General features: G+C 45.9%; 1 protein-coding gene across 3 annotated transcripts; it reads left to right on the top strand.

Moving 5' to 3' along the window:
• Positions 1 to 1052: 1052 nt before the first annotated feature.
• Positions 1053 to 22261, top strand: LOC140197790 (lysophosphatidic acid receptor 5-like). 3 transcript variants are annotated; one of them, XM_072258236.1, is made up of 4 exons: positions 1053 to 1218; positions 5607 to 5706; positions 9660 to 9839; positions 17059 to 22261. In XM_072258236.1, coding segments are annotated over exons 3-4 (996 nt in total). In that variant the 5' UTR covers positions 1053 to 1218; positions 5607 to 5706; positions 9660 to 9837; the 3' UTR covers positions 18053 to 22261. The 3 variants fall into 3 exon arrangements, with proteins under 3 accessions (XP_072114337.1, XP_072114338.1, XP_072114336.1); XM_072258237.1 differs by lacking the exon at positions 5607 to 5706 and having other exon boundaries at positions 9705 to 9839; XM_072258235.1 differs by lacking the exon at positions 5607 to 5706.
• The last annotated feature ends 1007 nt before the right edge of the window (positions 22262 to 23268 follow it).

Below are 23268 nucleotides of genomic sequence, written 5' to 3'. Positions count from 1 at the left end.
ATGGTTGGCCTAGGACAGGTTACCAGGGATGTGCCCACCTCGGACTTAATGTTCTCAACCTCAGCAGTTTGGATGAAGACAGGGGTGTGTGCACCAACCCACTTTGTGAAGTAAATAACCAGCCCTTTTATTTTATAGAAATTGAGAAACAGGTCATGACGCTATGTGACTAAGCTCTGCACCTCCTTTCTGTGCTCTGACTCAGCAATATCTGAGATGCAGCTCACTACGGAGGTTTCATCTACAAACTTGTAGAAGGAACTAGAGCAGAATCTGACCATACAGTCTTAAGCATCCAGTGTGATGGGAGCTGAGGATGCAACTTTATGGAGCATCATCGCTCTTCGCAGTTCAGGTAGAGGTGTTGCTGCTTGTGTTTGCTGATAGTGGTCTGTTGGCCAAAGTTTGAAGTAAATCTATTAGCAAAGTACATGTATGTCACCATAGGCAACCCTGAGATCCATTTTCCTACACGTATACACAGTAAACCCAAGAAACAGAATAGAATCCATGAAAATCCGCACCCAACTGGGTCGACAAACAACCAATATGCAAAAAAAACAACAAACTGTGAAAATACAAAAAGAAAGAGAAAATATAAATAAATATGATGAATATCTAGAACATGAGATGAAGAGTCCTTGAAAGTGAGTCCATAGATTGTGGGAACGATTCAGTGATGGGGCGAGTGAAGTTACCCCTCTGGTTCAAGAGACTGATGGTTGAGAGGTAATAGCTGTTCCTGAACCTGGTGGTGTGGGTCTTGACGCTCCTGTACCTTATTCCTGAGGGCAGCAGTGAGAAGAGAGCATGGCCTGGGTGGTGGAGGTCCCTGATGATGGATGCTGCTTTCCTGCAACAGTGCTCCATGTAGATGTGCCCAGTGGCGGGGAGGGCTTTACCCGTGATGGAAAGCAAGAATCCAGTTGCAGTGGGAGGCATTGGCTTCCAGGGTCTGGAGTTCGGTGATGAGCTTGCTTGGAATATTAGTACTGAAGGCAGAGCTATAATCAATGAAAAATTGCCTGATATAAGTGCCTTTACTGTCCAGATGCTCCAGAGATAAGTCTAAGGCCTGGGAGATGCTGTCCATGGTAGACAGAAGGTAAATTGCAGTGAGTTGAGACTGTCTGGGAAGTTGGAGTGGATGTGTGCCATAAACAACTCTCAAAGCACTTCATGATGGTAGATATCAAGAGTCATTGTGCGGTCGTCAAGGTATGTTATCGTGTTTTTCTTGGGTACTGGGATAATAATAAGGAAATAGTTTTGGAATAAAGAGACAACCATTTCAGAGAGAGGAATTTCTTCTCGTTGAAGGATATGGAATGGGAGCAAAGTAATCTTAGCCTACCCAAAGATTCCTAATCTTTGGATTTCTCTTATACCCCCTCACAAAATGATCCTGAGTGTGTCATTTCCTTAGACGCTGAAAAAGCCTTCGACAAAGTCGAATGGCCTTACTTATTTAAGGTGCTTGAAATGTTCAATTTCAGCCTGAAATTCATATCCTGGATCAAATTGCTATATCATTCTCCTATGGCCTCAGTTCATACTAACTCTTTAAGCTCACCTTTTTTTCCTCTTTTTCGAGATACCAGACAAGGTTGTCCTCCTAGTCCTATATTATTTGATATTGCATTAGAACCTCTTGCAATTGCCATTCGAGAATCTCCAAATATTATTGGGATAACTCAGGGTTTAAAGTCCCATAAATTATCACTCTATGCTGATGACTTACTTTTATATATTTCTAATCCTCAAAAATCTATCCCTGCTGCTTTAGATTTAATAGCACAATTTAGTCTTTTTTCAGGTTATAAGTTAAATCTCGGTAAGAGTGAACTTTTTCCAATTAATAAGCAAGTTCCCTTATATCAGAATCTTCCGTTTAAATTGGTTAATAATTATTTTTCATATCTTGGGATTAAAGTTACCTGTAAACATAAAGATTTATTTAAGACTAATTTCCTACCCTTAATCAATCACATTACTCAACTCTCATTTAAATGGTCTCCATTTTATTTAACTTTGATTGGTCGTGTTAATGCTGTTAAGATGTTTATTTTTCCAAAATTTTTATATGTATTTTAGGCACTTCCAATTTTTGTTCCCAAATCCTTTTTTGATAAAGTTGACTCTAAAATTTCTTCATTTATTTGGCAAAATAAAAACCAGAGATTGGGTAAAATATAGAAAGCTAAGAGAGATGGAGGTTTCGCATTACCTAACTTTAGATTCTATTATTGGGCAATTAATATTCAACATATGAAATTTTGGTTACTTGATCAAGATACACTATCCATTCCTAAATGGGTAGTATTGGAATTAAAATCTGCTCAATGTTATGCACTTGGCTCCATTTTAGGTTCGTCTCTTCCTTTTGATTTGATACGCTGTCAACTGGTTTGTCACCCGATAGTTAAATATACCTTACGTATTTGGTTTCAATTCCGAAAATTTTTCGATCTTAATCAATTTGGGCTTGCGATTCCTATTTTAGGTAACATATTCTTCCCTCCCTCTTCCTTCCCTCTTCTGTGTAGGGGAGCACTTTGGTTCCAGTGATCATAACACCATTAGCTTCAATTTGATCATGGACAAGGATAGATCTGGTCCTAGGGTTGAGGTTCTGAACTGGAAGAAGGCCAAATTTGAAGAAATGAGAAAGGATCTAAAAAGCGTGGATTGGGACAGGTTGTTCTCTGGCAAAGATGTGATTGGTAGGTGGGAAACCTTCAAAGGGGAAATTTTTGAGAGTGCAGAGTTTGTATGTTCCTGTCAGGATTAAAGGCAAATTGAATAGGAATAAGGAACCTTGGTTCTCAAGGGATATTGCAACTCTGATAAAGAAGAAGAGGGAGTTGTATGAAATGTATAGGAAACGGGGTAAATCAGGTGCTTGAGGAGTATAAGAAGTGCAAGAAAATACTTAAGAAAGAAATCAGGAGGGCTAAAAGAAGGCATGAGGTTGCCTTGGCAGTCAAAGTGAAGGATAATCCAAAGAGCTTTTACAAGTATATTAAGGGCAAAAGGATTGTAAGGGATAAAGTTGGTCCTCTTGAAGATCAGAGTGGTCGGCTTTGTGCGGAACCAAAGGAAATGGGGGAGATATTAAATAGGTTTTTTGCGGCTGTATTTACTAAGGAAGCTGGCATGAAATCTATGGAATTGAAGGAATCAAGTAGTGAGACCATGGAAACTGTACAGATTGAAAAGGAGGAGGTGCTTGCTGTCTTGAGGAAAATTAAAGTGGATAAATCCCTGGGACCTGACAGAGTGTTCCCTCGGACCTTGAAGGAGACTAGTGTTGAAATTGCGGGGGCCCGGGCAGAAATATTTAAAATGTCGCTGTCTACGGGTGAAGTGCCAGAGGATTGGAGAGTGGCTCATGTTGTTCCGTTGTTTAAAAAAGGATCGAAAAGTAATCCGGGAAATTATAGGCCGGTGAGTTTAACGTCAGTAGTAGGTAAGTTATTGGAGAGAATACTAAGAGACAGAATCTACAAGCATTTGGATAGACAGGGACTTATTAGGGAGAGTCAACATGGCTTTGTGCGTGGTAGGTCATGTTTGACCAATCTGTTGGAGTTTTTCGAGGAGGTTACCAGGAAAGTGGATGAAGGGAAGGCAGTGGATATTGTCTACATGGACTTCAGTAAGGCCTTTGACAAGGTCCCGCATGGGAAATTAGTTCGGAAAATTCAGTCGCTAGGTATACATGGACAGGTGGTAAATTGGATTAGACATTGGCTCGATGGAAGAAGCCAGAGAGTGGTGGTAGAGAATTGCTTCTCTGAGTGGAGGCCTGTGACTAGTGGTATGCCACAGAGATCAGTGCTGGGTCCATTGTTATTTGTCATCTATATCAATGATCTGGATGATAATGTGGTAAATTGGATCAGCAAGTTTGCTGATGATACAAAGATTGGAGGTGTAGTAGACGGTGAGGAAGGTTTTCAGAGCCTGCAGAGGGACTTGGACCAGCTGGAAAAATGGGCTGAAAAATGGCAGATGGAGTTTAATACTGACAAGTGTGAGGTATTGCACGTTGGAAGGACAAACCAACGTAGAAAATATAGGGTTAATGGTAAGGCACTGAGGAGTGCAGTGGAACAGAGGGATCTGGGAATACAGATACAAAATTCCCTAAAAGTGGCGTCACAGGTAGATAGGGTCGTAAAGAGAGCTTTTGGTACATTGGCCTTTATTAATCGAAGTATTGAGTATAAGAGCTGGAATGTTATGATGAGGTCGTATAAGGCATTGGTGAGGCCGAATCTGGAGTATTGTCTTCAGTTTTGGTCACCCAATTACAGGAAGGACATAAATAAGGTTGAAAGAGTGCAGAGAAGGTTTACAAGGATGTTGCCGGGACTTGAGAAACTCAGTTACAGAGAAAGGTTGAATAGGTTAGGACTTTATTCTCTGGAGCGTAGAAGGATGAGGGGAGATTTGATAGAGGTATATAAAATTATGATGGGTATAGATAGAGTGAATGCAAGCAGGCTTTTTCCACTGAGGCAAGGGGAGAAAAAAACCAGAGGACATGGGTTAAGGTTGAGGGGGGAAAAGTTTAAAGGAAACATTAGCGGGGGCTTCTTCACACAGAGAGTGGTGGGAGTATGGAATGACCTGCCAGACGAGGTGGTAAATGCGGGTTCTTTTTTAACATTTAAGAATAAATTGGACAGATACATGGATGGGAGGTGTATGGAGGGATATGGTCCGTGTGCAGGTCAGTGGGACTAGGCAGAAAATGGTTCGGCACAGCCAAGAAGGGCCAAAGGGCCTGTTTCTGTGCTGTAGTTTCTATGGTTCTATGGTTCTATGGTTCCACTGACCGTGCCTTTCAAATTTGGAAAGCTAATGGTATTTCACGGTTTTTGGATTTATTTTTAGATGGTTCCCTTATGTCTTTTGAGCAATTATCTAACAAATATAACTTACCAAGAATACACTTTTTTAGATATCTCCAAGTTAGAAATTTCCTAAGTACTATACTCTCTTCCTTTCAGACGCTACCTCCTACATATATTTTAGATATTATAATTAACCTTATTCCATGTCAGAAAGGTGCAACGGTTATTATTTATAATACTATTATGAAACTTAGGAAAGCTCCATTTGATAAGATTAGGTCAGATCGGGAAAAGGAATTGGGTCTTATTATTCCGGTGGATGACTGGGCGCATATTTTACAACTAGTTAATACTTCCTCTATCTGTTCTAAACACTTCCTAATTCAATTTAAAGTTGTCCATAGAGCACATATGTCTAAAGATAAATTAGCTCGTTTTTATTCTCATATTAGCACTTTGTGTGACAGATGTCATGGGGAGATAGCTTCCTTAACTCATATGTTTTGGGCCTGTCCTACTCTGGAAACTCTTTGGAAAGATATTTTTAATATTATTTCAAAGGTATTGAATATAGATATTTCTCCCCATCTTATTACTGCTATCTTTGGATTACCTAAAATTTCCAGTAATCTTTCCCCTTCAGCCCGTAGATTGATTGCATTTCTTACTTTAATGGCGAAAAGATGTATTTTATAACATTGGAAGGAGATTAATGCTCCAACTACATTCTTTTGGTTTTCCCAGACGATACTATGTTTAAATCTGGAGCAGGAGAGATTGTCCAGAAGGGGACTAGCAAAATCCTGCGAATGCTGGAAATCTGACATAACTACAAGAGTGCCAGGTCTGTTCACTGGGCCAGGCAGTGCCTGGAGGGCGAGTAGCAGGATCAGTGTTTGAAGGTGAAAGGTTGAAAGAGGCTGCCCATCGAGTGCCCAGGACCACTCCTGGTGTTGGCTTATTTTGCCTGTGTTGGTGACCAGTGTTTGCACCTCCCTGTATCCTAGATTATTAACACTGGATGATTGGTCATGGGCTCACTGACACCCATTGACAGCAGGGCAGGGCCAATGCCAAAAGAGCTCTGGTTGAGAGGAGACCAGGACCAGCAGAGGATGCCTATCAGGGAATGCTACAATCTATTTAGAGTACTGTATGCATTTTTTGGGCATCTACCTAGAGTAAATATATCAGTAAGATTGAATGAGTACAGAAAAATTTACAAGGATGTTGCCAGGGGTTGAGGACCTGACTTATAGGAAAAAGTTGAATAGGTTAGAACTTTATTCTGTGGAGCACAGGAGAATGAGGGGATGTTTGATAGAGGTATAAAGATCGTGAGTATAGATAGGGAGGGGAATGTGAGCAAACTTTTCCCACTGAGATTGCATGATACTAGAACTGGAGGTTATGGCTTAAGGATGAAGAGTGAAATATTTAAGGTGAACTGAGGAAGAACCTCTTCACTCAGAGAATGGTGAAACTGTGGAGCAAATTACCAACAGAAGCAGTGGATGCAGGTTCAACTGTAACATTTCAGAGAAGTTTGACGCATGCATGAGTGGGAGGTGTGTGGAGCGTGTAGTACAGGTTTGGGTCAATGGGACTTGGCAGAATAATAGTTCAGTACAGACTAGATGTGCCACAGGGTGTGTTTTAGTGCAAAAGTACTCTATGAATCTATGTCTTCTTTGAGTGATCCAACCCTTCCCCTAGTTATCTTCTTGCTCATGATATATGTATATAATGCCTTGGCATTCTCCTTAATCTCTCTTGCCAAGGACGACCTCCCTCATAGCTCTCCTATGTTCCTTCCTGAGATCTTTCTGGCTTCTTTATATTCTTCAAGGTCTCTGATTCTAGCTTCCTAAACCTTATATACAATTCCTTTTCCTTGTTGACTAAATTCATCACCACCCAAGTTTCCTTACTTTGTCAGCCTTTCCACACCACCAAGTTCAGGAACAGTTATTACCCCCTAACCATCAGGCTCCTGGACCAAGGTAGATAATTTCACCCATCTCAACACTTGAACTGCTCCCATAACCTATGGACTTACTTTTAAGGACGCTACAACACATGTACTCAGTTATTTCTAATTATTGTTTTGTTTTGCTTTCTGCAGTGCACTATTTGTTGTCTTTTGCAGATTGCTTTTTTCATTGACACAATTGTGTTTCTTTGTACTTACTGTGAATGCCCACTAGACAATGAATCTCAGGTGACTTGTGTACTTTGATAAGAAAGTCACTTTGAGTTTTGAACTTTCAACTTTGAATGACATCTGAAGGAACTGGCCCATGCTTAGTGGTGAGGAGCAAGCACTGAAGTTCAGATCAACAAATGAGGCAACAGAGCTAAGCCAAGCAAAACAGAGAAACAAAACCTGCCCTTGATTTCTATCTGCAGGCCGAGAGTGCACAACTCTGCTTCAGAGTCGCTGTTCAGACCGGTGAGACAGGGGAGCTCGAGACCCGAAAGAATGGAATGTGTTTTCTCTCTGTATCCAAGTGTGCATCTGTGTAATAATCCCACTGGACAGGAAAGTCATGAACAGTGTTTGTTTCTCAATGATTTGGGTGTAAACTGACAGTTCACAGTAGAAGGCAGGATCCTTAGGAGCATTAATCTTGAAATCTTGGGGTCGAAGTCTATAGTTCTAAGTTCAAGTCTGTTCAAATTAAATTTATTATCGAAGTACATATAGTATTGTCCAAAAGTCTTAGACTTTAGCTAGGGTGCCTAAGACTTTTGCACAGTACTGCAATAATTTTATGTATTACACTGCACTGCTGCCACAAAAGAAATTCATAATCTATGTGAGTGATGATAAACCTGATTCTGATATGGGTCTGTACTGTGGGAAGGGGGAAGGGGGAAGGGAGAGGGGAGTCATGGTTGGGTAAAGGGGAAGGAAGTGGCAGTCTAACCACTCTTCACTGCGAATACATGGCTCCTCTGTGGAGAAGTTAGGAGCACCAAATTTCTGGGAGTGCACATAATGGATGCTCTCACTTGGCCCCCAACACCATCGCTTTGGTCAAGGAAGCACAGGAGCATCTCCACTTCCTGAGGAGATTGAGCAACCCCCCCCCCCGTACCCCCACCAAACCATTCTAACCAACTTTTGCAGGAACATCATTGAGAGTGTCCTGACCAACTGTACCATCTTTTGTAATGAAATTGCAAGGCATCTGACTGCAAGTCTCCACAAGGGATTGCAAAGACTGCTGAGGGGATCACTGGGGTCTCTCTTCCACCCATCAGGGACATTTATCAGGAGCACTGCCTGTGCAGGACCCTTAGCATTGTCAATAGTCCCTCCTCTCTGTCCAACAATCCTTTTGGCCCCTTCCATCAGGAGGTACCATAGCATTAGGACAAAAACTGCTAGAATGGGAAACAGCTTCTTCCCCAGGCCGTGAGACTACTAAACTCCCAGGTTTCATCACGTATGAAGCGACAGTAGCGATTTACTTTTTAACTTGTGTCGTAAATACACCTTATTATTTTTAAATTTGTTTGTGGTAATATTAATTTATGTGTTGAGTGTGAGTTATATGTACTGTGTTGTGCACCTCGATCCGGAGGAATATTGTTTTGTTTGACGGTATATGTTTGGCTGAAAGACAATAAACTGAACTTGAACGTTAAAAAGAGAAGTTGTTGGCAAGCTTTTGACAAAGACAGATGCACAGGCTGAAAGGAGTGATGGTAGAGGCAGATATGATAGAAGTTTTGAAATTCAGAGACACATGAATCTGCAAAGGAACAAAGGATATGGACCATGTGCAGGCAAAAGGGGATTAGGTGTTGTGAATTTAATTAGATTGTCACAACACCGTGGGCTGATGGGCATGTTCCTGTGTTGTGCTGTTCCATAGTCAGCGTTAGTGAGGTGACGATTAACTGTCCCACAGTCAGCGTTAGCAAGGTGACGATTAACTGTCCCACAGTCAGCGTTAGCAAGGTGACGATTAACTGTCCCACAGTCAGAGTTAGCAAGGTGACGATTAACTGTCGCACAGTCAGAGTTAGCAAGGTGACGATTAACTGTCGCACAGTCAGCGTTAGCAAGGTGACGATTAACTGTCCCACAGTCAGCGTTAGCAAGGTGACGATTAACTGTCGCACAGTCAGCGTTAGCAAGGTGACGATTAACTGTCCCACAGTCAGCGTTAGCAAGGTGACGATTAACTGTCGCACAGTCAGCGTTAGCAAGGTGACGATTAACTGTCCCACAGTCAGAGTTAGCAAGGTGACGATTAACTGTCGCACAGTCAGCGTTAGCAAGGTGACGATTAACTGTCGCACAGTCAGCGTTAGCAAGTTGACGATTAACTGTCCCACAGTCAGCGTTAGCAAGGTGACGATTAACTGTCGCACAGTCAGCGTTAGCAAGGTGACGATTAACTGTCGCACAGTCAGCGTTAGCAAGGTGACGATTAACTGTCGCACAGTCAGCGTTAGCAAGGTGACGATTAATTGTCGCACAGTCAGCGTTAGCAAGGTGACGATTAACTGTCCCACAGTCAGCGTTAGCAAGGTGACGATTAACTGTTGCACAGTCAAGAGTCTCAATAACAACAGAGGCTCCACCTATAAATAACTGAGAGGGTGATACTGTGAGTGAACTGCGTGCACAGTAACCTGTGCATGCATGACCGCGCTCGGCCCCCAATAACTGTGACTCTGATAACGCCCACCTGCAGTGTGTCTTAGTTACATCTTGTGCAACCTCCCTAATGGAACTTAAGATTCTCACTTTTCCATTGTTTCCCTTTCTTGGCTGTGCAGTGACCTGCCTCTGACCGACTCAAACCTATACAATTACTCTTCTAGTCAGCGCCAGCCTTTGCACAGAGATTGAGCCACAGCCTCCCAGCAGGGAGTAGTCAGTGAACCAGCTCTATCCATCAATCACCGTCCACCGCTGTGTCCATCCAGCAGGAGAGCCCAGTAATCTGGCCTTGGGATGTGAGTACACAGACTGGCAAATGGGCACACCATCTGGCAAATGGGCGCACAGCCTGGCAAATGGGTGCACAGCCTGGGGAATGGGCACACAGACTGGGGTGAGGGTGCTGACACTGGGGAATGGGGACACAGACTGGGGAAAGGGTACACAGACTGAGGTGTGTGTACACATACTGGATAATGGGTACACAGTTTGTGGAATTAGTATACAGACCGGGGAATGTGTACACAGATGGGGTGTGAGTACACAGACTGGAGAATCGTTACACAGATTGAGGAATGGGTACACAGACTGGGGAGTGGGTATACGGACTGGGGGAATGGGTACATGGACTGTGGTGGGTGTCCACTAAGTGGAGAATGAGTACACAGTCTGCCAAGTGGTACACGTTCCAGGCTGTCAAAACACAGGCAGGGAATGGGAACACAGACTAGGGAATGGGTACACAGAATGGCATGCAGGTACACAGACTGGGGGATGGGTGCAAAGACTGGGAAGTGGGTATACAGACTGGGGAGAGGGTACAAAGACTGGGTAGTAGGTATACAGACTGGGGAGAGGGTACAGAGACTGCTGTTTGATACGCAGACTGGGCTATGGATACACAGTCTGTAGAATGGGTACACAGAGTGGGGAATGGGTACAAAGACTGGGAAGTAGGTATACAGACTGGGGAGAACGTACAGAGACTGCTGAATGTGTATGCAGTCTGGGCTGTTTGTACACAGTCTGTGGAATGGGTACAACAGAGTGGGCTGTTGGCACATAGACTGGCAAATGGGTACACAGACTTGGGAGTGGGTTCAGGGACTGGAGAATGGGTACACAGACTGGGGATTGGGTACACAGTCTGCCAAGTGGGTACAGTCTGGGCTGTTGGAACTCAGGCTGATGAGTGGGTCCACAGACTATAGTGAGTGTACACATACTGGGGAATGAGTACACAGACTGCCAAGTGGGTACACAGTCTGGGCTGTCAGAACACAGATGAGATGGTTACACAGGCTGGGGAATGTGTACACAGACTGGGCCATTGGAACACACTGGGGAATGGCTGCACAGAGTGACGAATAGGTATAGGGATTGGGATGTGTGTACACAGACTGAGGAATGAGTTAACAGACTGGGCAATGGGTACATAGATGGGGTGTGTGTACACAGACAGGAAAATGGGTACGCAGTTGAGGTGGGGATTGGGTAGAGAGACTGGGGTACTGAGTACACAGACTGCTGAGTGTGGACACAGATTGGGCTGTCAGAACAGACTGGAGAGTGGGTACAGGGACTGGGGAATCGAAACACTGACTGTGGAATGGCTGTACAGAATGAGGAATGGGTATAGAGATTGAGGTGTGTGTACACAGGCTGGGGAATGTGTACACAGTCTGTGGAATGGGTATCTGGACTGAGGAATGGGTACACAGAATGGGGTGTGGGTACACAGTCTGGAGAATAGGTACACAGATAGGGTCTGTATACAGAATAGGGTGTGTATACACAGGCAGGAGAATGGGTACACAGATAGAGTGTGTATACAGAATAGGGTCTGTATACACAGGCAGGAGAATGGGTACACAGATAGAGTGTGTATACAGAATAGGGTGTGTATACACAGGCAGGAGAATGGGTACACAGATAGAGTGTGTATACAGAATAGGGTGTGTATACACAGGCAGGAGAATGGGTACACAGATGGAGTGTGTATACAGAATAGGGTGTTTATACACAGACAGGAGAATGAGTACACAGATAGTGTGTGTATATAGAATAGGGTGTGTATACACAGGCAGGAGAATGGGTACACAGATAGAGTGTGTATACAGAATAGGGTGTGTATACACAGGCAGGAGAATGGGTACACAGATAGAGTGTGTATACAGAATAGGGTGTGTATACACAGGCAGGAGAATGGGTACACAGATGAGGTATGTGAACACAGACTGACAAATGGGAACACAAACTAGAGTGTGTATACACATACTGGGGAATAGTACACACTCTGAGGAGTGTGTATACAGACTCAGGAGTGGGTACACAGACTGGGGAGTGGATACATAGACTGGGGAATAGCCACAGAAGTTTGGGAATGGGTACACATAGGAAGTGAGGGTACTGAGAATGCGGAATGGATACACAGACTGGGGTGTAGGTACACAGGCCGAGGAACGGATACAGAGGCTGGAGAATGGGTACACTGACTGGGCTGTACGTACACAGAATGACAAATGGGTATGCAGACTTGGAAGTGAGTTCAGGGACTGGAGAATGGGTATATGGACTGGAGAATGAGTATACGGACAGTTGAGCGTTCTGACTCTGGGGAATGCATATACGGACCGGCGAGTGAGTACATAGACTCAGGTGACAGTACCGAGACTGAAATTGGATACAGAGGCTGGGGATTGGGTACACTGACTGGGGTGTGTGTTCACACACTGGATAATGGGTACACAGATTGGGGAATGCATACACAGACTGGGGAATGGGTACACAGATTGGGGAGTGCATACACAGACTGGGCAATGGGTACACAGACTAGGAAGTGGGTACACAGACGGGGGAATAGATACTCAAAAGGGGGAATGGGTACACAGACTGGGGAATGTTACATAGACTGGGGAATCGGTACACAGATTGGGGAATGGGTACACAGATTGAGGAATGCATACACAGACTGGGGAATGTTACATAGACTGGGGAATCGGTACACAGATTGGGGAATGGGTACACAGATTGAGGAATGCATACACAGACTGGGGAATGGGTACACAGATTGGGCAATGCGTACACAGACTGGGGTGAGTGTACCCAAACTAGGGAATGGATACAGAGCCTGTAAAATGGGTGCCTATAAAATGGGTACACTGACTGGGTTGTAGGTACAAACACTGGATAATGGGTACACAGATTGCGGAATTAGTACACAGACTGGTGTGCATGTATAAAGACTGATGAGTGGGTACACAAACTAGGAATGGGTACACAGACTGGGGAATGGGTACTTTATATTTATATATATATATATAGGCATCCATTAGTCTCGTGAGACCATGGATTTGCGCCTTGGAAGGTTTCCAGGACGCAGGCCTGGGCAAGATTGCATGGAAGACCGGCAGTTGTCCATGCTGCAAGTCTCCCCTCTCCATGCCACCGATGATGTCCAAGGGAAGGGCACTAGGGCCGATACAGCTTGGCACCAGCGTTGTTGCAGAGCGATGTGTGGTTAAGTGCCTTGCTCAAGGACACAACACGCTGCCTCAGCTGAGGCTTGAACTAGTGACCTTCAGATCACATGACCGATGCCTTAACCACTTGGCCACGTGCCAACACAGGGTACACAGACTGGAGAATGGGTATACGGACTGGGGAATGAATACACAGACTGAGAAATGAGTACATGGACTGATGAGTGGCTAAATAGACTGTGGCGAGCATACACAGACTTGGGAATGAGTACACAGATTGTGAATGAGTACACAGACTGGGCAGTGGGTACATAGACTGGGGAATGGGTACACAGTCTGCCAAGTGATTACACAGACTGGGGAGTGGGTAGACAGACTGTGGAATGGGTACACAGACTTGGGAGTGTGTACAGGGATTGGAGAATGGATATACGGACTGGGGAATGGGTACACCAACTGGGTTGAGGGTACACAGATTATGAAATTAGTACACAGACTGGGCTGTGTGTACACAGTCTGATGACTGGGTATACAGACTTTGGTGAGTGTACACAGACTTGGGAATCAGTACACAGACTACCGAATGGGTAGACAGACTGGGGATGGTTTCATGGACTGGGGAATGGGAATACAGACTAGGGAATGATTGCACAGACTGCCAAGTAGGTACAGAGATTGGGCTGTCGGAACAGACTGGGGAGTGGGGAATCAGAACACAGACTGTGAAATGGCTGCACAGACTGGGGAATGGGTACAGAGATTGAGGTGTGTGTACACAGACTGGGGAATGGGTAAACAGACTGGGGAGTAGGTACACAGACTGAGGAATAGGTCACAAATGGTGTGTATGTGTACAGAATAGGGTGTGTGTACAGACAGGAGAATGAGTACACCAATGAGGTGTGCGTGCACAGACTGGGGTGAGGGTACGCAGACTGGGGAGTGGTTACACAGACTGCTGAGTGGGTCCACAGACTGGGGAGTGGATGCATGGACTGGGGAATGGTTACACAGCCTGGGGAATGGGTACACAGACTGGCGAATGAGTACACAGATTGGTGAATGGATACACAGATTGGTATGTAGGTACACAGACTTGGGAATGGGTACACAGATTGGTATGTAGGTACACAGACTGGCATGTGGGTACACAGACTGGGGACTGGGTATTGGGTACAAAGACTGGGAAGTGGGTATACAGACTCGGGCGAGGGTGTAGAGACTACTGAGTGTGTACGCAGACTAGGTTATGTATACACAGTCTGTGGAATGGGTAGACAGAGTAGGCTTTTGTTATACAGACTGGCAAATGGGTACACAGACCTGGGAGTGGGTACAGGGACAGGAGAATGGGTTTATGGACTGGCACATCAGTACGCAGACTTGGGAGTTGGTACAGGGACTGAAGAATGGGTATACGGACTGGAGAATGGATACAGAGGCTGGGGAATGGGTATGCTGTCTGGAGACTGGTTACACAGACTGCCAAGTGAGTCTACAGACTAGGCTGTGTGTACACTGACAGGGGAAAGGTTCACAGACTGGGGAGTGGGACACGGACTGGGAAATGGTTACACAGATTTGGGAATGGGTACCCAGACTGTGGAATGAGTACATTGACTGGGGAGTGGGTAGAGAGACAGAGGAATGGGTACACAGTCAGGTAAATGGGTACACAGACTGATGTTGGGGTACCTAGACTGGTGAATGGGTACACAGACTGGAGTGTAGTACACAGACTGGGGCATAGTTACAAAGACTGGGAAGTGGTATACAGACTCAGGAGAGAGTACAGAGACTGCTGAGTGGATACGCAGACTGGGCTGTGGATGCACAGTCTGTGGAATGGGTACACAGACTGACAAATGGGTACGCAGACTTGGGAGTGGGTACAGGGACTGGAGAATGGATATACGGACTGGGGAATGGGTACACTGACTGGGGTGTAGGTACACAGACTGGGGAATTGGTTCACATACTGTGGTGTGTGTACACACACTGAATAATATGTACACAGATTGTGGAATTAGTAAACAGACTGGGCAATGTTTACACAGACTGGGGAATGAGTATACAGTCTGCGAAATGGGTACACAGACTGGGGAATGGGTAAAGAGACTTGGGAATGGGTGCATAGGCTGAGGTGTGTGTACTGAGACTGGGGAATGGGAGCACAGACTACCAAGGGGGTGCACAGACTGGGGAGTGGGTAGAGACACTGGGAGTTGGGTACACAGACTTGGGAGTGGGTACAGGGATTGGAGAATGGGTATACGGACTAGGGAATAGGTATTTTATATATATATAGGCATCTGTTAGTCTCGTACACAGATTGTGGAATTAGTACACAGACTGATGAGTGGGTACACTGGGAATGGTTACTTTATATATATATAGACATCCATTAGTCTCGTGAGACCATGGATTTGCGCCTTGGAAGGTTTCCAGGACGCAGGCCTGGGCAAGATTGCATGGAAGACCGGCAGTTGTCCATGCTGCAAGTCTCCCCTCTCCATGCCACCGATGTTGTCCAAGGGAAGGGCATGAGGACCCATACAGCTTGGCAGCGGTGTTGTTGCAGAGTGATGTGTGGTTAAGTGCCTTGCTCAAGGACACAACACGCTGCCTCAGCTGAGGCTTGAACTAGCGACCTTCAGATCACTAGACCAACGCCTTAACCACTTGGCCACGTGCCAACACAGGGTACACAGACTGGAGAATGGGTATACGGACTGGGGAATGAATACACAGACTGATGAGTGGCTAAATAGACTCTGGTGAGCATACACAGACTTGGGAATGAGTACACAGACTGGGCAGTGGGGACATAGACTGGGGAATGGGTACACAGTCTGCCAAGTGAATACACAGACTGGGGAGTGGGTAGAGAGACTGTGGAATGGGTACACAGACTTGGGAGTGTGTACAGGGATTGGAGAATGGATACACGGACTGGGGAATGGGTACACCAAATGGGTTGAGGGTACACAGATTGTGAAATTAGTGTGCAGACTGGGCTGTGTGTACACAGTCTGATGAGTGGGTATACAGACTTTGGTGAGTGTACACAGACTTGGGAATCAGTACACAGACTACTGAATGGGTAGACAGACTGGGGATGGTTTCATGGACTGGGGAATGGGAATACAGACTAGGGAATGATTACACAGACTGCCAAATGGGTACAGAGATTGGGCTGTCAGAACAGACTGGGGAGTGGGGAATCAGAAAGCAGACTGTGAAATGGTTGCACAGACTGGGGAATGGGTACAGAGATTGGGCTGTGTGTACACAGACTGGGGAATGAGTACACAGACTGAGGAATAGGTCACAAATGGTGTGTATGTATACAGAATAGGGTGTGTGTACAGACAGGAGAATGAATACACCAATGAGGTGTGTGTACACAGACTGGGAAGTGGTTACACAGACTGCCGAGTGGGTCCACAGACTGGGGAGTGCATACGCGGACTGCGGAATGGGTACACAGTCTTCCAAGTGGGTCCACAGACTAGGGAGTGGGTAGAGAGACTGGTGAATGGGTGCACAGACTGAGGTGAGGGTACCGAGACTGGGGGTTAGGTACACAAACTGAGATGTGGGTACATAGACTGGGGAATGGCTACACAGATTTGGGAATGGGTACACAGACAGGCCCGTGGGTACACAGACTGGGGAATGGGTACACAGACTGGGGAGTGGAGAAACAGACTTGCGCGTGTGTATACAGACTGGGGTGTCGGAACACAGAATGGGGTTTAGGTACAAAGACTTGTGTGTAGCTACAGGTACTGGGGAATTGGGAACACAGGCTAGGGTGTGGGTACACAGACTGGCCTTTGGGTACACAGACTTGGGACTGGGTACACAGACGGGGGAGTGGGGAATTAGACTGGGAAGTGGGTACCCAGACTAGGGTGTCGATACACAGAATGGGGTGTTGGTAAACAGACTGGGCTGTGCATGTGTAACAGTGTCTATGTGACCTCCCCCTTGCCCTCTCCACCCTTCTCACCCTCAACTCTGTTCGCAGGACAATGAACTGGATGAACACTACGAACATGACGAAAGACGAGGTCCTCCGCCTCCCCTTCACGGTGGTCTACGCCATCATCATCGTGCTGGGCCTGGTGTTCAACGCGGGCGCCCTGTGGGTCTTCAGCTGCTACATCCGCCTACGCTCGGGCACCACCATTTACATGCGCAACCTGGCCACTGCCGACCTGCTGCTGGTTTGCTTCCTGCCTTTGTACATTGCCTCCTCCTACCAACCGGAACTAAAGAAAATCTGCAAGCTCACCTTCCTCATCTTCCTCATCAACATGTACACCAGTATCTTCTTCCTGGCCTGCATCAGCATGGACCGGTGCATTGCCACCCTGTTCCCCCTCCGCTTGCCCATGCGCCAGCTTCGCCGGGCAGCCACGTGGGTCAGTGCCCTGGTGTGGATCTTTTCCGTCAGTGCCAGCCTCCCTCCTTACCTCACCTGGAAGTTAAACTACTCCAGAAACACCAGCATGGATGGTGATTGCCTCCAGTTAGAGACCATTACCAAGAAAACGGCCGTTGCAGTCACCCTCAGCCTCGGCTTCGCGCTGCCATTCTGCCTTCTGCTGGTCTCCTCTCTGGTGGCACTGTGGGCACTGCAGAAAGGTCAGAAGAATGGTTCGCAGCTACAGAAGGTGCCAAAGGCGCAGGGCATGATCCTGGCCAACCTGCTCATCTTCACCTTCTGCTTCCTGCCCTACCATGCCCTCCTCTGTTTCTACAAGAGACTGCTCAGTCACTCGCCTGAGCTGGCTCTCCAGCTCTTCCGGGCCTCCCAGCTGCTGGCCAGCTCCAACGCTGTGCTGGACCCCGTTCTGTACTACTTCACCACTGAGGCCTTCCGGGAAACGAGGCCAGTTAGCGCTGTGCGCAGCGTGGCGGATTGTGGGTGCTGGAGGGCAGCCGAAACCTCTGAAGGGGATAACAGGATGAGACCTTCAGAGACAGTTACCTTCCTCTCGGTGGCTAAGGTTTCCTGACCTGCCATCCGGTCAATGGCTCATGTTTGTTTATTTATTGATCACACATGGGATGAAAGTGTATGTGTTAATGTCAGAAGCAAAGGAGTACCCAAATGGGCCTGTTATTAAGCAGGGAGAGATGCAAGAGTAAAGCTCTCTCCACACTGTCCCATCACACACTCTCAGGGTCAGACACAGAGTGAAACTCCCTCTACACTGTCCCATCACACACTCCCAGGGTCAGACACAGAGTGAAACTCCTTCCACACTGTCCCATCACACACTCCCAGGGTCAGACACCGAGTGAAGCTCCCTCTACACTGTCCCATCACACACTCCCAGGGTCAGACACAGAATGAAACTCCCTCCACACTGTCCCATCACACACTCCCAGGGTCACACACAGAGTGAAACTCCCTCTACACTGTCCCATCACACACTCCCAGGGTCAGACACAGAGTGAAACTCCCTCCACACTGTCCCATCACACACTCCCAGGGTCAGGCACAGAGTGAAACTCCCTCCACACTGTCCCATCACACACTCTCAGGGTCAGACACAGAGTGAAACTCCCTCCACACTGTCCCATCACACACTCCCAGGGTCAGGCACAGAGTGAAACTCCCTCCACACTGTCCCATCACACACTCCCAGGGTCAGGCACAGAGTGAAACTCCCTCCACACTGTCCCATCACACACTTCTGGAGCATGGATTAGACACAGAGTCATGTTGTGTTCAGTATAGGCTTACCTGGGGGTTCCAGTTTAGATGGAAGAGACAAAAGAACAGACACAGGAGGGGAAGCAGAGGAGGGCCAGTGGGCTTCACTGTATTTACTTGAATGTGCAGAGACGTGTGTAGGGGGAGGAGCTGAGAACATTGCTCAACAAGTGGGATTACAATATTGTCACCATCACAGAAACATGGTTGAGGGGAAATGTGGTTAATAAAGGAAGGCTTGATAAGAAATAAGGAACCATGTGTCAGATACGGGCCTTTGGGTTTTGTGGAGTGAGGTAGCAGAGATGATAGTAGTTTGGAGGGAAAAAAATGGCCTTGAAATGTTCTTTTCAAGAAGGATTAAGGAGAATCCCCAAATCTTGTATAACCTTGTAATGTATCCTGGAATTATATTAGAAGCTTGAGACTGTCTGGGGAATGATTTGTCCTTCAGGGATAGAGGGGTGAACAATATCACAGAGGGGTAACTGATGGGAATGAGTGAAGTTTGAAGTGGACACATTTCGTGACTAACCACCAGGGAGAGGGATAAGGAGCATGGAGAGTTAAGGGAGGAATCCGCTAATATTTTGGGCCAGGAGGGAGGACCTGTTGGAGTGATTAGCACACACTGTTGGACATAACTCCAGCGTTATATATGATAAATGACCGCAAGAGAAGAAATTTATGGGGCTCTGCTGGAGATTTCTGTGCTTTAGCCTAGGGCAAGATGCCAGTAGATTGGATAACTAACCTTGTCTCTTTGCTCAAAAAATGCAAAATAAGCCTAGTAACTACGGTCAGCCTTACGTCCACGCTGTGGAAATTATTGCAAGAAATTCAGACTTATGGTAGTGGACGGCTGTTCATCTGACTGGAATTTTCTAACTGGTGGAATACCACTGGGACCTTTATAAATGGCTTGCATGAGGATTTAGGGGTATGATAAGTAAGTTTGTGGATAGGATGAGAATTGGGGGTTTAGACATAAGGTTGTCTAAGAATACAGCACGACATAGATCAATCAGAGAGCTGAGCAGAGCAGTGGCAGATGAAATTTAACCCAGGCAAGTGTGAGGTGGTGCACCTTGGGACGCCTAACGACAGGACGTGTGCAGTAACTGTTAGGGGTCTCCGGAGCATCGACGTACAGAGGGCCACTGGGTTGCAAGGTCATTGCTCCTTGAAAGTGGTGGCACTGGTGGATAGGATGGGTGAAGTGGTGTTTGGTATGTTTGCCTTTTTACACTGAAGCATTGAATATATGACCTGGAACATCATGATGGTGTCATATAAAATTGTACAAACAGCTGGAGTTTTGTGTGCAGTTGCAGACAGCACACTATAGACCTGATGAAGGGCCTCGCCCCAAAACGTCGGTGGTCCACGGGTTCCTCAAGTGCCTTTGTGCGTTTCTCCAGATTTCCAACCATCTGTAGTCTCTCTTGTGCCTCTAATGGAAAGATGCAGTAGCAATAGGAGGCAGTGCCGGATGTTGCCTGGAATGGAGGCCTTTATAAGGCTAGGCTGGGATTGCCTCTTGGGAGGGTACAAGGCTGAGGGGTGACTTTATAGAGATCTACTGGGGGAGGGGCAGAGATAAAGGTAAGGGGTGAAAGTCATTTTCCTAGGGCAAGGGAGTCTCGAACTCAAGAACACACGTTTGAGGTGTGAGGGAAGGAAAACAGATCTAAGGAGTAAATTTTTCAGACAGTGGATGGTGGGAAGCCTGAGGGAGAGACAGTGACAACTTTTTAAAGCCATTTGGACGGGTTCATGGATAGGAACGTTGTGGAGAGGCATGAGCCAATCTCAGGCAAATATGACTCACACTGATAATAGTGGAGGAGGGGGGAGGAAATACACCAATATCAATACAAGACTTGTTAGATGGGAAGCTGATATCAGCGTACTTGGCTGCAAGAGCTATAGTGTCACCGGCCACTCAGAACCATAAAAAGTCAGATCGGCAGTGCATTGAGAGTCCTTGCTGGATAAACTTAATGTACAGTTGAAGTCAGTAGTTTACATACACCTTAGCCAAATACATTTTAACTTTCCCCACTCACCTTAAAAGGATGTTCTCTGGTATCAGCCTTTGCCCCTGTCCTTCCAGGAAAAAGACACTGGCAGTCCACTCTGTCTTTGCCTGTCTTACTCTCATACATCTCCACCATGTGGCCTCTGATCATCCTTCACTCCAAACAGAAAGCCCCAGCTTGCTCAGTCTTTCCTCATATGACACGCTCCCCATCCAGGTAGTTTTCCGGTAAACCTCCTCTGCACCCTCTGTAAAGTTTCCACATCCTTCTTTCAATGAGGCAAGCAGAACTGAGCACAATATTCCAAGTGTGACGGGGGCAGGAGGGTGCAGGGTGCAGGGCGACGGGTGGGTATACTTACCCTTCCTGGTGGTCCATTTGTAACTGTGTGGCACTGGGTCCTTCAGCTGACTCCCCGCATTCTGGCAGATCCAAGGACAGACAAAGCCTCCGGGCTCCAGTTCCTGAGGGTCGAGAGGGGAAAGGGGAGGTGGGAGGGTAGGGGTGGATGGAAGTGCAAGGGTCAGGGATGGAAGCTAGCTGGAGATAGTGAGGAGGGAAGAGAGGGTGATGATGGAGGGGAGGTGGAGGGAGAGAGTAGGGAGTGGAGGTAGAGGTAGAGTGCAGGAGGGAGGAACAGGACAGGGGGAATAGGGCAGATGGGTCAATGAGATGAGGAAACATCAAAGCAGGAACAAAAACAGGCCCTTCACCCCATCTGACCTGTGGTTCTTATCACTGATCTGGATCTGAGGGATCTTGGAGTCCATGTCCATAGATTCCATCAAAATTGCCACACAAGTTGATAAGCTCGTTCAGAAAGCATATAGTGTGCTGACCTTCATTAGTCAGGGGATTGACTTTAAGTGTTGAGGTATCAAACCCTGTTTAGACCACATTTGGAATATTGTGTTCAGTTCTGGTCGTCTCATCTTTAAAGAGGGTGAAGAGGAGATTTACCAGGATGCTGCCTGGATAAGAGTATCTCTTATGAGGAAAGGTTTAGCAAGCTTGGTTTTCCTATTTGCAGCAAAGGAGGATGATAAAGGTATACAAGATGACAGACAGAGACTTTTTTTCGCGGGTGGATCTTAGATTAACAGGGCAGCACAACATATTGGCTGAAGAGTCTGCACCCTGCTGTGGTGTGTATATTTAATAACCATTTAACTCAGTCACATGCTCCCATACTCTTCTGGTTAACATCCGGTCGACTGTTGCTTTCTGAATAAACCCAGTGACTGAGTCTCCACACCCTTGGTGAAAAGAATTTCAAACAATCACCACCTCCTGAGTGAGGAATGTCTCCTCATCCCATCCTGAACAATCGAACCCTATCCTCAAACTGCGAATTCCCCTATGATAGGCTCCTCAGTTAGTGGAAGCATTCTCCCACATTCTACCTGTCAGACACTTCCAACAATTTTGTATGCTTGAATAAAGGAACAAATATTCTGACTCAATTGCATCTTTGTCTGTGGGTTCTACTGAAATTGTGATTTCAATGGCTCATTTGAATGTAAGCTGCTCTTCAGTTAAGAGCTGTTTTTGAAAGCTTTCTTTTGAGATTCCACAAAGTAAATGATCTCTCAGTGCATCATTAAGCCCATTACTGGACTGACAATGCTCAGGCAATCTCTTAATTCACCCACGTACACTGAGATAGACTCCCCTTCCTTATGATTCCACTATGAAAAACCTAAAACATTCTGTAAACAACAATGGCTTTGGGTCTAACTTCGATGATATCAACAAATCGAATTTCTGATGGTTTGGTTGGAGCAGTCAAACTTCGAAGCAAACTGTATGCCCTTAAACCCAATGAACTCAGCAAAACTGATGCTCACTTTTCATTGGCTATTTCATTTGCTTCAAAATACTTTTCTAATAGCTCAGCATATATGAGCCAATTACCCATTGTGTAATCAAACTTGCCAATCTTTCCGATGTAGCCAGCGATTTCTGATTTTTTTAATAATTATTATCACACAGTACTTTCTCTTTATGAACCCTGAATTCTTCTGCTTACGGCCTTTTTTTAAAACTCAATGTCTCTGCACGTGCTGGGCTGCATTTTTCACTCACCGTGTTTTTTTCAGTTGGAATGCCTTGCTGCCCTTTAACAGGTCAGTACCAGTCTTGGGTTAGTTTTAAAAATATCTCATTGCCAATATTAAACTAATTGAAAGGAAGGCACAGGAGTCTGAAATGTGGGTCGAACTTTGTGTTTTTTTTAAGCGAGGCATGCATGGATCTCGTGGTAGTGTGATAATGTATGTAATTCATGTATTTATACATATAACCTATAACAAATTACTTAAACAGGAATGCTTAATCAACTAATATATATACAAGATTACTCAAATATTACTGAAACTTTAAATACACAACACAAACCAGTTATTCCATCGACCTGCACTGGGTCCATAGCCCTCCATACCCCTACCATCCATGCACCTATCCAAACCTC

Source organism: Mobula birostris, chromosome 5, assembly GCF_030028105.1.
Source record: "Mobula birostris isolate sMobBir1 chromosome 5, sMobBir1.hap1, whole genome shotgun sequence".
Lineage (NCBI taxonomy): Eukaryota > Metazoa > Chordata > Chondrichthyes > Myliobatiformes > Myliobatidae > Mobula > Mobula birostris.
This window is presented reverse-complemented; position numbering and strand designations above follow the sequence as displayed.